General features: G+C 50.6%; 1 protein-coding gene across 3 annotated transcripts in view; it reads right to left on the bottom strand.

Moving 5' to 3' along the window:
- The window catches only part of BCL2 (BCL2 apoptosis regulator), a 164,259-nt gene that overhangs the window by 129,767 nt on the left and 18,362 nt on the right, over window positions 1-16,130 (bottom strand). The window contains exon 3 of one of the 3 annotated variants that reach the window (XM_036245654.1): window positions 11,228-15,185. The exons of the other annotated variants lie outside the window; for them this stretch is intronic. Coding sequence (XP_036101547.1) covers window positions 15,165-15,185 — 21 coding nt within the window. The 3' untranslated portion in view covers window positions 11,228-15,164. Of the gene's footprint in view, window positions 1-11,227; window positions 15,186-16,130 lie in introns of those variants that run through there. 3 annotated transcript variants of the gene reach the window in all.

Here is a 16,130-nt window from a genome sequence, read left to right on the forward strand (position 1 = left end):
GCAGCCACTTTTCCCAGTCTCCCAATGCACGACCCCAGAATTCCCAGTTCAGTTCTATGCGTAGGAAGTCCCAGGGCCCCTCTGGTAATGGATCAAAACCTAAGGCTCGGTTCCGAGGGAGCGGAGATGCATTCACATGTGAGAAGAAACTGTTCCCACAGGAGCCCTGAACTTCCTAGTTTTAGGTAGATCAAGAGCACTTTTAAAATAAACTTGGCCTTTGTTTCCTATCCCAGTGGAAAATCTGACTTCACCCTCTGCAGCGACAGACGAGAAACCCTACTTTTCTGGGCAACCAGGATCCAGCTTTTGTCCCCGTAACCGCAGCGGAACCACAAAGCGGGTACCGATGGGCCACTGAAGGCTCGGAAGAGCCACGTCGGCGGCCTTGGCCCGGGAGCACCTGGGGAGCTTTAAAAACCCCTGATTCCTGTGTCCCCTCCCCCGCCCCCATCCATTTGGATGAAGTTGGTCTGAGATGGAGCCTGGGCACTGGGACTTTTACCTGTTCCCTGGGCGACTTCAATGTGCAGCCAAGGTTGAGAACGCCTGTGTCATAGTCTGCTCGGGCTGCGAGGACAGCATACCGTCGGCTGGTGGCTTATAAACTACAGAAGTTTGTCACAGCTCTGGAGACTGGGGAGTCCAGGATCAGGGAGGCAGCAGGTGTGACGTCTGGGTTCCCACGTACTTGGGGCCGTGAGGGGGTTCTCTGGGTCTGTTATGAGGCCACTAATCCCTTTCATGGGGGCTCCACCCTCAGGACCTAATCACCTCCAAAGGCCCCACCTCCTGATACCATCACCTGCAGGGAGTTAGGATTTAACATATGAATTTTGGGGGGACACAGTCTGTAGCAACCAAAAAGTTGGGCAAGACCCCCACTGCGTTTGAAGGTAAGGGCTGTGGGGCTCCCTCTGGGCTGGAGCATGAGCCCAGTGAGGACCCACATGTCACACTGATCACAGTCTCCCCTACCTGAAGGCCCCAGAAGTAAATCTTCTCAGATCCGAGTTGTCCCAAAGGTATCCAGACCCCTCATGCCCAACAGGAGGGTTTGGCCAGGAGGCCCTGGGCCAGCTGCGGCCATGAGAGGACCATGGGCCTGTACCCCAGGCAGGCTCGATGGGGACTTTGAATAAGTTCATTATTTTGAAATTTTAAATGCAAGAAAGGTAGCTTCAAATCCATGACTCAAGAGCACAGCATTTCAAACAGAGAACTCGGCTACCCTGGTCCTTGGAGCATCTTATCGTCAAACGGCGTGGGGGCATCCGGACAGAATTTTTGGTTGCAGTGCATTTTGGGTTGAGGGTGGGAGAAATGTGGGGTTTTACTCAAAACCGCCCTCTCTGGGCTCCAGGTCAGACAGAATCAAGGCCACGGGGCTGGCTCTGGCAGGCTCCACCCACCAGCCTGGATGCCAGTGAGGGGAGGGGCTGCTGGCGACGGGCAGCACAGCTCCCGGGGCAGAGGTGGCACAAGCCGGGCTTCCCACCTCGCGCTCCCAGGTCTGCTCAGCGATGGCCACGCCAGCCACGGAGCCAGCGGGGCGCACAGGCTGGAGCACAGGCTGGAAGGAGGGCTCTTCACACGTGGAGAACTTCTCATTCGTGCAGGGGCCCTGCACACTCGCTGCCCTGGCAAAGAGTGAGGGGCTGTCGCTCCCTGCTGAAGACCACACAGTCCAGCCGGTGTGGCTCAGTGGCTGAGCGTGGACCCAGGCACCAAGAGGTCACCAGTTTGATTCCCGGTCAGGACACACGCCCAGGTTGTGGGCCTGATCCCCAGTGGAGGGCGTGCAGGAGGCGGCCAATTGATATTCTCTCTCATTGATGTTCCTATTTCTCTCTCTCTCTCACTTCTTCTTTCTCTAAAATCAATAAAGGAGGGGGAAAAAAAGACCACCGCCCTGGGGACAGGCTGGCGGGAAAAGAGATGTCCATGGGGCTCTGTCCTTGCTGCGTTCCCCCGCTGGCTGGCCTCTGGCACCGAGCCCCAGGGGTGAAGGGGCCCTTTTGAGTCTCCTGACATCACTCCGAGGATGCGTGGCCTTAACTGGAGCTGTCCCCGGGCAGGGAGGCAGCTGGAGACGCATCATGCCCACGGCCCTGTGAAGGGAAATGCGTGTGGATACAAGACGGGGATTCCTCGCGTGCTGCTGGGCAGGAGACGTGTTCGCGGGGCTCGTGTGGACCACAGGCTGCACACACGTAGGGGGACCCCTCTTACCCAGGACCGGGGCCTGAAGGTGGCGCAGGTTCACCTGGAAGGCGACACGAGGCACCGGCTCTGCAGCTCAGCCTGGGTTTGGAGGGAGATCCTGGAGGGACTCGCGGACTCGATTGATTTAGCAAGTGTGTCTGTGTCCCCTGCCTCTCCGGCAACTTGAATTTGCAGCACACAAAGTACTTAACGGGGATGCAGGAGGAGCAGCGTCGATGGCTTTGTCGGGGCAGGGGTGCCCGTCTACTCGGGGTAGATCTGGACTGTGTCCAGAAAGGGTCACCTGAGGCAGCCTGTCCATGACAGTGTCTGAGAACGGAAACCTCTGAGATAAACCCACGCGGCCGCCCCAGGCACGCACCTGGGTATGAGAACGAGCACGCGATGTAAGAGGCAGGACGGTCCTGCGGTTCTTCACGTTGCTGTGTTTACTGAGGAATTCTTTTCATTTGATCAGATATGAAGCGAGAACCTTTTACACAGCTCAAGGGGGGTGATAGAGACACAGATGAATAATTACTGTACAAAACCTATTGTGCTTTATATAAACAACAAGAGGACGTAAACAAAGGAGAGGTTAATTCTGATGGAAGGGGAAACAGGATTCAACAAAGGGGAGCTGAACACAGCTGGAGCATGAGATTGGGGCAGAGGGGTGGCCGGGGGTCAGGAAGTGGGGAGGAGAGAGCAGAGAGAGGTAAGCTTGGTGCCAGCCCAGGGGGTCAGCCCACAGGTCCCTATACATCAAGTTAGAGTTAGGATTGGCTCACATCAGGCTCAGATTCACCAATCGAGGACCCCCTACCCTAGCACCGACCAATCAGTAGAGGCCATGACCCTGACCACAACCCTAACTACCCGACTCATCATGATTGTTGATTTGCCCCCTTTATAACTCATTCCCTGGGACCCGCTGGGGAACCAGGTCTTTGAACATTCGCTCCCCTGTCTCCAGACATGGGCCGCTCCCTAAAAATAAACCCTTACTTTCTTTGCTGCAAAAAAAAAGAGTTAAGATTTGGGGCAATTGGGGGGTGAGGGGTAGAAAATGGCAGAGGTTGGAGATGGCACAGGACCCTGGGAAGAGGGTCACCATTTCCTTAAGACCAAGACTCTGCCAGGCACTGCCTACCTCGAGACACCTTCGTGATGACCACACTGAGCAGAGGTGATCATTCCTACTGCAGATCCGGGTCTCCTGGCCCCCTTTCAATGCGGAGACCCCTTCGAAACCAGCCCTGTACTGCTCTAACAGAGCTGAGGGCCTGCGGGTCTCTAATGCGGGGTTCCCGGGGTCACCTTCCACAGCTGCTCTCCTAACCCCCCTCTGAAACACCTCTTCCCCTAACTGCTTCTTCCTTCTGGCCACTGTTCCCCTCTTTCTCCTTCCTCTTTCACCCCAGTAGTTCCAGGGCACCGTTTCTTCCAGCAATGTACTGCTTCTCGGGTTTCCCCATCAATCACTCCAAGTACCGAGACCAAGGGTTCTCTTCAGAAACCACCCTTCTTAAAACGTACTAGAATTCCTCAGGCTAATAGTGTTCTCGTCTTGCCCAGTCACACGCTGACGAGAAAACGAAAGCTCGGAGACAGTAAGGAGTTCTCAAGGTCGAGAACAGGTGTTTTAGGGAGACAGTGTGGCTTTGACCAAGAGAGTGGCAGGGTTGGGACAGGGCCTCGAAGAGAGGGCGACCAATTGTATGCTACTTAGAAATGGCAAAGCTCCAAGCATGGGGAAGAGTCAGAGGTTTTCCAGGGGCCAGAAACTATTCTATGTCCTGGTTCTGGTGGTGGTTGTGTTTCTACACATTTGTCAAAACTCACCACTGGTATACAATAAGGGGCTTTTACTGTATGTCAATTTAAAATTAATTCCGGAAAATGACGGGGACACTGGCTGAGAGATTAGAGAGCAGTGGAGAAGTAAGGAGAAGCTGAGTCCCCGCAGTACTGAGGTTACAATGAAAGGGGAGCCTGAGCGAGGGAAATTTCAGGGGTGAGATTCAGCTGCGTGGGCAGTAGGTACGAAGAAGGAACCTCAGAACGGTAGACTGGATCTTTAGAGCGAGAAAGGATCTCAAGAGATGATCCAGGAAAGTTCTGCCTCACGGATGGCAAAGCTGAATTGAAAATGATTTCAGGGTTTGGGCTTTGTCTGGGTGGATGGTGATATCATTAACCAGACAGAACAAGAACGGAACAGCGGGCTCAGGGAGGAAGTTGATGAGTTCACTTTTGGATATTTTGAATTTGGAACATTTATGTCACCGAGATTTCTTTTTTTAGGTTTCAGGAATTTGAAAACAAAATGGTTAGGTTTTGGCATGGAAAGCAGTGTCTTTCCCCAAACACGGTTTCACTGCAGCTACACTTAAAAAAAAAAAAGAACTCGTGGCCACGGAGTCCCACACGAAGATGGCACATCAGAACACCCTGAGTCCGTGTGCGTGTGAACGAGTCGCTGGAAATCACAAATAAAGACTGATACCGCTCCAATAATGATTTCAGGCACATTCTTCATTAATGTGTTTGCCATTAACACCACCACATTTTCATGTATCAGTACAACTAAGTTGGTTCTTCCTTACCCATAACATACAGACCAAACTTTGAAAAGCAGCGGCTTCCCATTCTTACTGCTGCTTTGTTTTTGCTTCTGCTTAATCGCATGTAGCAAATCACCAAAGGAAGATGAGCACTGTCTTCCCACAGTCAACCGAGAGCAGCCTAGCAGGTATCGGTGCTGCAGACGGGACCGGAATCCAGGAGACTTTTGTCACTCTTCCAGAGCAATTTGCAAGATGACTTGATGCAACAGTCAGGCAGGGAAAAGAAGGAGAGTTTTCAACACCCTCACAGCCCCTGGGATATGTAACCAGTTTTAAGAACCAGATCCTCAAAGCTACAAGCCGACAGGAAGGCATAGTGTTTGGGGCTGTAAAGTTTAGTTACAGAGTAACAAAATATAAAGTTAATCACATTTAAAATAACTGCTTCCTGTTTTTTCAAGAGCTGAGCTGGGTGAGTGCAAAGATGGTGTTAGGGAGAATGAAAGCACCTTGGAGCCAAGATGTTTGTTTTGCTCAGTGTATCCAATGCTCAGCACTGTAGCAGACTTTTCATATGTAATTGTTGGATGGATGAATGAAGTTAGGAGAGACATGAACAAGTCAAAGTGAGAGCTGGTAAAGCCACTATACCTCATTCATTCATTCATTCATTCATTCATTCAGCATATATTATCGAGCACTTACTAGTGCCAGATCACTTTCAGGCATGGCGGTGGATATATAAATGCAGAAGACAAGGCTCTGGGCCTCCACACATTTATAACTTAGGAGGGTGGCAACCATTTGTCTATCGAAGCAATAGCAGAGCATGTCAGGAAGCTTGGAAGAGAGGCACAAAAAATGGAAGAAAGAGGGTGGTAGAGATGTAGAGGTCAATGGGGTCACTCCCAACCGGAACACCTTCATCCAGGAGGTCTGAGCCTTAAGCGATGAAGAAGTTTGTAAAACTTGGATGGAAGCAGAGTATTCTGGGATGTATAAATAGCAGCGGGGAAAAAAATTCCCAGAGCAGAGAAGACAAGATGGGTTTAAGGAACAGCAAATCTTGCTAAGGAGTAGCAGGGAGCTCTGGATGCTGAAAATTCTCAACCAGAGAGGAACCTGGCTCCTTTGTCTTGCAGGAGAGGACACGCCTTTTGTTTTGTTTTGTTTTTTCCTTTTTAACCAGGGAAGCATTTTAATCAAATCTGTCACAAAGCATAAGGTAAACTGGAGGAGAAACCAGAGCGAGTTACTGGGATCACCTAGCGACAGGTAGCGAGGGTGGTGACAGCGAGATTAGGGAGGACCGGAAGGGCACGGGGCTCTTGGCTGCTGCACAGGGAGTGAGAAGAAACAATAAAAATGCATCCTCAGTTCTGAGCCCAGGTGATCAGGAGAATGGTGGCGACGTGAAGAGAAACTGTCGCGTCCAAGGCAGGTTTGGGAGGGATAATGATACGTTTAGTCCTGAATTAAATGTTTTGATTATATGTTAAATTTGAGCTGCCAACAGGAAATCCAGGTGGAAAGGTGAGCTCATCAGGAAATAGTTTAGAAGCAGGACTGGAGTCTGCAGAAATGCCCATGTGAGAATCAGCTGCATAATGGTATAGTGGAGATGCAGAAGGAGAGAGACAGAGAGAGAGAGAGAGAGAGAGAGAGAGAGAGAGAGAGAAATCAAGGTAAACAGAAGGTATTAAAGGACCTTCCAAAAGATTTACTCGACATATTCCCCCAGAACACATTTTGCAAAGCAAAAGTGAATTCCTAAAACTGGTTTTAACCGAAATAAAGAAAACATCTCATTCATAAGAAGAGTAATGCGCAACTACACTTCTGCGTGGGATTCCACTGGAGCCCGAGCGAGCAGGGGGAGGGGGAGAAAAGGCAAAGCTGCTTGGGACAGCTCTCCGTGCCCAGGCTTCACTCAGCGGGGGAAAACAACGAAGGGCTCATATAGGTACTTCTGTCGGGTGGAAGGCAATGGAAACGAATAACCTGGCTCATTTCACCCTCAGTCACCACAGCTACAAAAACAAGAGAAGAGATGAGCACCGTGTAGGATGAATGTCTCTTTCTTACTCCTACCCTATCCCGCCCATCTCTCTCTCCCAGGTCTTTATCAGCACCTTTCAAACGCACCTCGGAGATGTTGATCAAGCAGCCTACGTCTGCGAACTCCTCCACAGAGCGGAGACGCGCTTCAAGACCAAACCTTCCCACCTTTGCGTGGAACAAAAGCCTGACCCCTCCCCCCCCGCACCCACAGCTGTTTTCCACGAAGAGAAAGAACCCTGCCCACCCAACTGTCTCTTTGAAGGTGGCTATCCCTTTCCTGTGGCCTAATTTAGCAGCAGACTGAGAAGTGCCAGAGAAGCAAGAAGTGGATCAGGTTTTCAAGCGTCACGTGAGTAAGATGAGGCTGACTGTCTTCCAATATCAGATTCTCGAGGTGTGGGTTCTTGGTTTTCATGCTTCTTTACTTGTTGAAAGGATCTCTAAACGATTCCCAAAATGTATTATTTTGACTAGTTCAAGGTTATAAAAATATTGTGCATTTTTCAAAGAAGTCATCACTCTTCTTATCGAAGACTCACCAGACAGTGTTGATGGGAACATGACCTAGCTGGACAGCTCTGGTCGCCTGCGGCCAGATGCTCCTGAACACATCATCGCGCATGGAAACCAAGACTCCGAACGGGCCCACGGCCCCGAACTGGGCGTCATGTACAGTTAAACAGACAGAGCTCCCACCCTCTTGGCGTTTGTGATTCAAACCAAGGAGGCCTAGCCCAGCCGGTGTGGCTCAGTGGATGGAGCGTCCTCCCACGGACTGAGAGCTCCCAGTTCAATTCCCGGTCAGGGCACATGCCCAGGTTGCAGGCTCGATCCCCAGTAGGGGGCGTGCAGGAGGCAGCTAATCGATGTATGTCTCTCACATCAATGTTTCTAGCTCTCTCCCTTCCTCTCTCTCTAAAAACAAACAAAAAAAACAATAAAAAACATTTTAAACCAAGGAGGCTTATCCTGAGCACTGCCCAAGAGTGAGCAAATAACCTCTGAAGGACTTAGTTCATTCACAACCCTTTGTCACACTATCAAACACACGGGTAGTCTTTTTCAATTTTTTTCCTGAACAGAAATGTTTTTAATGCTGAAGGGCTTTTTGGATGCATTCCTTTCTCGTGGAGGGAAGCTAGGAGGCAACCGTACAACAGACACAGAATCTAGCTAATGTCTCGTCATCCTATTAGGCTCCTAAACAAAGAAATGAATATCTAAAAGAGAAGAGCCCCATGGGAAGGAAGTTCAGTTAGAGCCCAAGAAGGCTAGGAGACCCTTTATTTTATTTTATTTTATTTTTTTTAAATCCTCACCCGAGGATATTTTTTCATTTATCTTCGGATAGAGTGGGAGGGAGAGAGAGAGAGACATCGATGTGAAAGAGACACATCGATTGGCTGCCCCCCACATGACCCCAACCAGGGCCGGGGACCCAACTGCAATTGAGGTATGTACCCTTGACCAGAATCGAACCCCCGACTCTTTGGTCCACGGGCCGACGCTCTAACCACTAAGCCAAACCGGCCAGGGCTAGAAGACACTTTAAAGCGGTGCAGAGCTCAGGAGAGAGCGATGCAATGAGAAAATGCGATGTGGCCGCATCATGAGAGGGAAATGTGGGGTTTGGCTCCACCCTAAAGAAAGACTGGGCGGAGCAACTAGGAGGGCTCCAGTGCGTAAGTTTGCTGGGTGGTTTATAACGACACAGACACCTACAGAGAGTTCGTCTGGTTTTCACAAAAATGCGGAAAGGACTCCTCACAAAACCAAAAATTAATCATCATCATCATCATCATCCTGTCCAATCCCCCAAAAGATAAAATGAATATGTCCAGGACTATTACTATAGGTGCCAGTGTACCTGAGACCACCCCAGTTTACCCAGATGGCCCAGTATAATAACCAGTAAAACCGCTTTTCACTTTTGCCAGTACCCCAGCTTGGACAACGAATTCTATGGTCATCCTACATATGAAAGAATGGCAAGCGACTAAACCAAGGCGAACACTGAAACGAGATACCGAATTTTCGAAAGCCTTTCCTTCTGCATTGTGCGATGTATTTAACCAACAACCCAGACTTTCTGCGTTGCACTCAGCCGAGTCTCGGTTGGGACTTGCATTCTGGATCCGAAGCTCGGGGCTCGCACACGGGGTCACTGGGTGGCCCCGGCAGCTGCTCTGTGAACTGGCAGCAGAAGAAATGGTCTTTGAAAGAAAGCAACGGCAGAACCATTTTCACCAACCAGTGTCGTGAATGAATCGCTCTTCAGCCACAAGATAAGACACGGAGGAAGAGCTCACAGCTCTCTTTGATTCTGTGGGTGCGACAGGTGCGTGTGTAGGTGGGAGGAGGGACCGGCAGGAAAGGTTTCTGCTGCAGAAGGGCGCACAGCGTGAGTGGGGCGCTCTCCACACCACGCATTCGGAAAGAAAAGCGAATTCTCTACCGCACGCGGTGAGCAAACAGGCCTGAGACAGATTCTCATGGTCTGGGCAGCCTCCTCCTAAAGCAGGTGACAGGTAGGACCAGCGATGGCTTGTGTACCATGAGCTGGTGGCTGCCGGAGCCTCCCTGTGTGCTCAGACAGGGGCGCGCAGAGTCAAGCTGGGCTCTAAGCCGCCTGTGAACATGTGACGTGCGCATCTGACGACCAGCACCTGGGTGGACCCAGCCTCTTCCCAGTAGGGACAAGCCAGGGTCTCAGCAACTGCTCCCTCACCACCCCCACACGCCCCGCAAGCAGGAGAGGGTTAATCACATGAAATTAAAATACTTCTCCAGATGGCACCGCCCAGAATGAAATGCTCTCTTACCCACTGAACATTTTTTTAAATATGATTTTTTTAGCCCTGGCCGGTTTGGCTCAGCAGTTAGAGCGTCGGCCCGTGGACCAAAGAGTCCCAGGTTCGATTCCAGTCAAGGGCTTGTACTTTGGATGTGGTTCATCCCCAGCCCCAGTTGGGGTCGTGCGGGTGGCAACCAATTGATGTGTCTCTCTCACATAGATGTTTCTCGCTCGCTCGCTCTCCCTCCTACTCTGTCTGAAGATAAATGTAAAAATATCCTCGGGTGAGAATTTTAAAAAATAAATAATTAAACATGGTTTTTTATTGATTTTTTATAGAGAGAGGAAGGGAGAGAGAGATAGAAACATCACTGTGAGAAACCGATTGGCTGCCTCCTGCACATCCCCCTCTGGGGATCAAGCCTGCAACCTGGGCATGTGCCCTGACCAGGAATCGAACCGGCAACCTCTCAGTCCATGGGACAATGCTCAGTCCACTGAACCACACTGGCCAGGCCCCACTGAACATTTTAAACCAAAACACACTCAAACCCTGAACATGAGCCATGTTTGTACTTCTCTTTTTTGGGGGCTGTGAAGGGAGGGTGAGGTGCTGCACCGAATAACCATGTTCGGCCTAGGAAAACCCCCAGCACACAGGCACACACCTGCTGCTGCACCACCGCCCACCCAGTGACACTGTCACAGTCTGGACGGAACGTCCTCCCAGGCTAAGAGGTGAGAGTGACCAGGAAGAAAATGTGCATGTGCCAGGGTGGTGGGTGTGAGTGTGGGCTGAGAAGGGGGTGGATTCCTGGAGGGGGAACAAGAGGCTCAGACGAATCACTGCGTGGAACAGCGTGGCAGCGTGGAACAACGTGGCAGCGTGGAACGGCACGGTGCGCGTCAGGCGGATATGTGGAATATTCACGAGTGTGTGTTTGTTCAGGGCCTGGGGGAGAATACAGAAATCACCACTTTTTCTCTAGTCCACGTTCCAAGGAAAACACGATCAAACTAGCGGGCAACTTGAAAAGTCCCATTCCAAAATTTAACACAATACATTAAAGTGGAAAATGCTTGACCCGATCATGTACACGTGTGGAAACACTTCCTCGCCCTGGTCCAGACCTCTCCAGGCATCCATTCTGAACCAGGTCATCTCTAGATCTTTGTAAGAACGAGCTGCCTACCGGACATCTTCACGGCTACACTAGTTTTTGTGTTTTTTTTTTAAATCCAGCAGCTCCTTCCCATGTGATACCACGATGCTTAGCGTTGGCAGAGCAAACGCCTGTCATTCTTAAAACATGAAGAAAATAATTTGGCACCTTTTTTTTTTGTGATCACAGAGAATGCAATTAATACTCCTGCTGCCTTGGTATGTAGACCAAACCTTCTGCCACCGTGTTTTACAGCGGCTCAGCCAGCCTGCTCATTCCAACAGAAACGATGCCAGGCTCTGCGGGCTCAGCAAAGTCTCATGAGGCTGAAGGGGTGGCTGGAACCCTCCTTGGGGGAATGTGTTCCTGGGGGCTTCTCTGCAAAGCACAAAGCTACCTCAAGACCCAAGGGCTTCTTCGCCCCACACCCACTAAAAGCAATTACAATATAGACTTGGCAGAGGACAAGCAGTTAAAATTTTCTGTCGCTCAGCGATGGCCCAGAAGCTTTTTCATTTTTAGGAAGAAGAAGGCAGAGAAAATAGTTGTGGACAGAGGACAAGCAGTGATTTACAAAAGCGTATGATCAACGTGAGGGAATTGCTGCCTGCAAAGCACTAGGCTCTCAGGACATAAAATAAGAAATAATGATAACTCATAGAAAGGACAGGGACAGGGACAGCAGAGAGAGCCAAGGAAGAGTCTAAATGTGTGGATGTCACCCTACAAGACCAGGGTATTGGCTCAGCTGTAAGATGATCCTAGAGCCGGCCTCTGTCTCGCCCAGGCCGACTGAGTGGTCCAGGCCAGTTATGGCCTCCGCCACGAACCTCGGTGCCCCCAAGTGTCGTAGAAGAAAGAACAGCAGTCGGAACCCAGTGCCTGTGGTGTCATCGATAGCTTGTTCGTGCTGTTCTTGCGGGTTATCTGGACTTCAAAACTCACAGAATCACACCTTTTTTTTTTTTTTCTCATGAGAGACCCTCCAACCCAACTCCCTGTCTGCAGATGAAGAACCTGAAGCTCAGAAGTGTGCGGTGTGCCCCGAGCAGCAAGGCCTGGAGGGCTCGGAGGATCCATCTGAAGCCCTGGCCCGAGCGCCCTCCACGCTACGCTGGTCTCGCCCGTCATGCCCGACTCCCGTTCTTGACCTTGACCTTCTCTCTTGTTCCCTAGAGGAGTGGCCCCCACCCTCCTTCAATAGAGGGTGTGTGATATGGTGGTATGTCTGGTCCTTGTCTCCCGTTCCTGGTACAGAGCTTCCAAAACCCTCGTCATTTCCTGAGTGACAGAGTGAGAGGAGCGTTTTTCTTCTATTTGGTCTTGGTTCCCAGTTTCTAACATAAGAGCTTCTAAGACCTGGCAGGGTCCAGAGTGGTGAGTCTTCTGTGTGCTAATGAGATGACTGTTGGTTGGGATCCCTAGGCAGCCTCAGGATGGGGACTGGTCACTAGAAAGTCCAAGGCAGGACCGGAGGGTTGGAAATTCCAGCCCCACCCCAACCTCCAGGGAGAGGCGAGGGACTGGAGAGCGAGTTAATCATCGCTGGCCCATGATTTAATCAATTGTGCCTACCTTACGAAACCTCCATTAAAGCCCCTAAATTACGGGGTTCCGAGAGCTCCCTGGTGGGTAAATAGGTCAAGGTGATGGGAAGTTAATGAGCTCCACCCCCTCCTTTCATACCTTGCCCTGTGCACCTCTTCCATGGGCTGTTTCTGACTTGTCCTTTATAACAAACCAGCCACAGTAAGTTAAGTGTCTCCTGAGTCCTGCGAACTATTCTAACAAATTATCCAACGTGAGGAGGGGGTCACGGAAGTCTATCATTTCTAGCCGGTCATTAAGAAGTAGGGGTGGCCTAGACTTCTGACTGGGGTCTACAGTGGCGGCAGTCTTGTGGGACTGAGCCTTCCACTTGTGGGACCCGATGCTAACCCCGGGAAGCTAGCGTCAAAATGGAGTTAAATTATAGGACACCCGGTTGGTGTCCAGAGGGTTGGAGAATTGATTGATTGTGGGTATAACACCTCTGGTGTTAAAAGTGTGTGAATAAAATAACTCCGAGGTGACTTCCTGGATCGGATCCCTTGTCTCTTTGGTCCAGGGTGACCCATCCTTCCATCCCGTGGGTGACTGACTCAATCTCAGGCCTTTCTGACAGGTGCGATCCACCAACCTTGCTCCATGCTGCCAAGAATCTGACATGACAATAGATGGCTCCCAACAGAAGAAACATCCTTATCATGGCAACATGCCTATTACCCAAACCCTGCCTTCACCTCGTGGGTCTCCAATTTCAACATGAGCCCAACCTTTCCAATGACCAATGTGTCACATTACCTGCAGGACATGCTGTGTCCATTTAATACATAAAACACACATACATAGTTACTTCCAAGGAGGACTCTGTCCTATTACCTCTAGTACAGAAACACAAACAATATTTCTGAGGGTGATTATTAGTATATTTTTAACAGAAGTTGGACTAGAAGTCAAAACTCTGAAATGCTCCTCCCAGCTCTGACTCAGAGCAGGTGGGCAGGCTCCCCTCCAATACTCCAAGATACTCACTGCCCATGTGTGGCCAGCCCTTCCCTGCCCCCTCAGTGGACCACGAGCAGCATCGACAAGAACCTGGATGTGAGTGCATGCCGTCGAGTGTTACACGATGTGCCACGACACCACCTGACTCTCCCCCGTCTGTGCAAAACAGAAAGGCCTTTCTACCCTCCTGCATAATGATATCCAGACATGGGACTAAAAAGGTGACCACCCTGTACAATAAATGGTTATAAGTCTAGACCAGTTATGCCCAATAGAAATATCATGTGAGCCACATACGTAATTTTACATTTGCTAGGGGCCACATTTATTTTATCTAACCCAATGCTATCTAAAATATCATTTCAATGTGCAATTAACAAAAATTACTAATAAAATATTTCACTTGTCTTTTCACACTGTGTCTTTGAAATCTGGTATGTATTCTACACTCCATTTTTCCAATCACACTCCGTTTGGACCAGCCACATACCACGTGCCCAGTAGCCACATGTGGCTAGTGGCTCCATACTGGACGGTGCAAACTTTAGACATAGCATATGGCTCCACACTTCGACGGTGCCTATGAGCCCTTCTGTAGTGCCCAGCACAGAGCCCTGTAGTGAGTCAGTGCCCAGTTAATACATGTGGGATGCTCAAGTGTTTGGATGCAGCCTATACCATGGAACATCATTGGGACAAGAGGAGGAATAAAGAACTGTAAGAAGCATTAGGTCTGTGTTGACCTTCTCCTGTTCTCAAAACATAGAAGTCCTGTCTTGTAGGCTGCTTGTCATGACGACACCCTTGGCGCAGGCTCCTGATGGACTGACCATTCCTCCCCAAACCTCCTTTAACCTGCCTCACTGCAGACGTGTCCTTCCTCCACGTGACTGCCTGTCCCTGGGCCTGCATCACTGCGAGACCATTTGCATGCTGCGAATTTGCATAAAATTAGAGCCAAGAGATCTTGGCTGGGTGTCCAGGCCCCACTCTGTGTCCACACGGCTATGGCCACCATTATTTATCACCATTTACCACGATTTATCACCATCTAGGAGGGTGGTGGAGCAAGACAGCCCCCAATGAGAATCAGCATAAGCATGGAATCCCCTCCCCACAAGGACAAGAAAAGCAGAGTCCTTGGGGGCAGACCCAGATGTAATCTGGCGGCTGCATTCTTTGTTATGACAAGAGTTTATTTTATAGGACTCTGACCTATGGCACAAAAACACGGCTTCGGGGGGGCTGTAATGAGCCATGACGGTACGCACACCTGAGCGCCTCGGAGCCCGATGCCGCCCATGGGCCACCTGGGAAACCAAACTCACCACCCTTCATTCCTGGAAGCCACAGGCCTCCCGCCCAGATGCAATGTTCACCCTGCAGGACCCCTCCTTCCAGCCGCATGGCGCGGGGCAAACTCCAGGCGAGGTGTGACAGCCTCGGGGGCACACACCTCTCTCCCCCTGGGACCCAGTGGCCCGATCTGCAGGCGGCAAACGCGGAAAGTCAGCGGAGAACAGAGAAGGCGAGTGTGGAAGGAAAACCACAGAGAACACAACGTGATGCAGTTTACAGTTTGTTATTTTATCTCAGCTGCCTATCTCTTTCTCGGACTGTTTCCCAGAGAAATTCCACGTTCATTACCCAACTGGTTTCTTACGCCAGGGTAAAGACTGCAGGGCTGTTATTATCGCCATTGTTATTTCTACAAAGGTCATCTCAGATGGTATGTCTACGTGAGATAAATGGTTTCCTAAACAGGCTCTTCTGCATCCTGCCACCGGTCGCGTTCACCCCGAGTCGTCGCTTCTGCGGCCTCGGTCAAAGCAGTTTCCTGGAAAACTCCAGAAGACAGGCGACACAGTGCTGTGATTAAGAGCACCCAGTACTCCGCAGGTGCCTGGGTTCAAATCCCAGCCCAACCACCAAAGCAGCTGTGACCAGTCACCTCTCTAAGCCTCATCTGCAAGACAATAAAACCATGCCAACTCCTGGACTGTTTAAGAAGTGAATGCATTGCCCGGGTCGGTTTTGCTCAGTGGTTAGAGCATTGGCCTGAGGTCCAGAGAGACCCGGGTTCAGTTCCCACTAAGGGCATGTACCTCGGTTGCAGTTTGTCCCCGGCCCTGGCTGGGTCGTGCGGGTGGCAACCACTCGATGTGTCCCTTTCATGTCGATGTTTCTCTCTCTCTCTCCCTCCCACTCTAGCTGAACAAGAAATGAAAAAAATGTCCTCGGGTGAGGATTAAAAAAAAAAAAGAAGAAGTGAATGCATTAAGGTAGACAGAGTGTTTAGAAAGTGTCTCATGCAGAGGATATACCTATGAACATCTGCTTCACCATGAGAACCACAGTGTCCCTCGAATGCAGCCAGTACGACTTGCAATGTCCACTCAGCCAGGGACACCCTGGCTGTACGCATGCAGAAGTATAGCAGAATGACTGTCCATGCATTCAATCTGTCAACATTTATTAGGCACCTACTATGTGCGTGCCCTGTGCTAAGCACTGTGGATCCAGTCATGATCCAATTGCATCCATACTCAACTCCTATGAACAACCTTGCTGATTCTGCCTTTGAAATGCCCTTCCTGGTCATGCCATCCCTTCGGGGCAGGTGCCCAGGTGCAGCTGCTCAGCCCATGCCAAGATGGACAGCTGTCTCGTCCAGCCTCCTGCGGCCCTCTCTGCCAGCAACACAAATCACTGCCCTGCTGGACCGCTTCATTGCTCTCCACTGCACGGAAGGTCAAGTCCAAGTTCCTCGAGGAGGCACTCAGGGCCCCG

This window comes from Molossus molossus, unplaced genomic scaffold (assembly GCF_014108415.1).
Source record: "Molossus molossus isolate mMolMol1 unplaced genomic scaffold, mMolMol1.p scaffold_m16_p_6, whole genome shotgun sequence".
Classification (NCBI taxonomy): domain Eukaryota; kingdom Metazoa; phylum Chordata; class Mammalia; order Chiroptera; family Molossidae; genus Molossus; species Molossus molossus.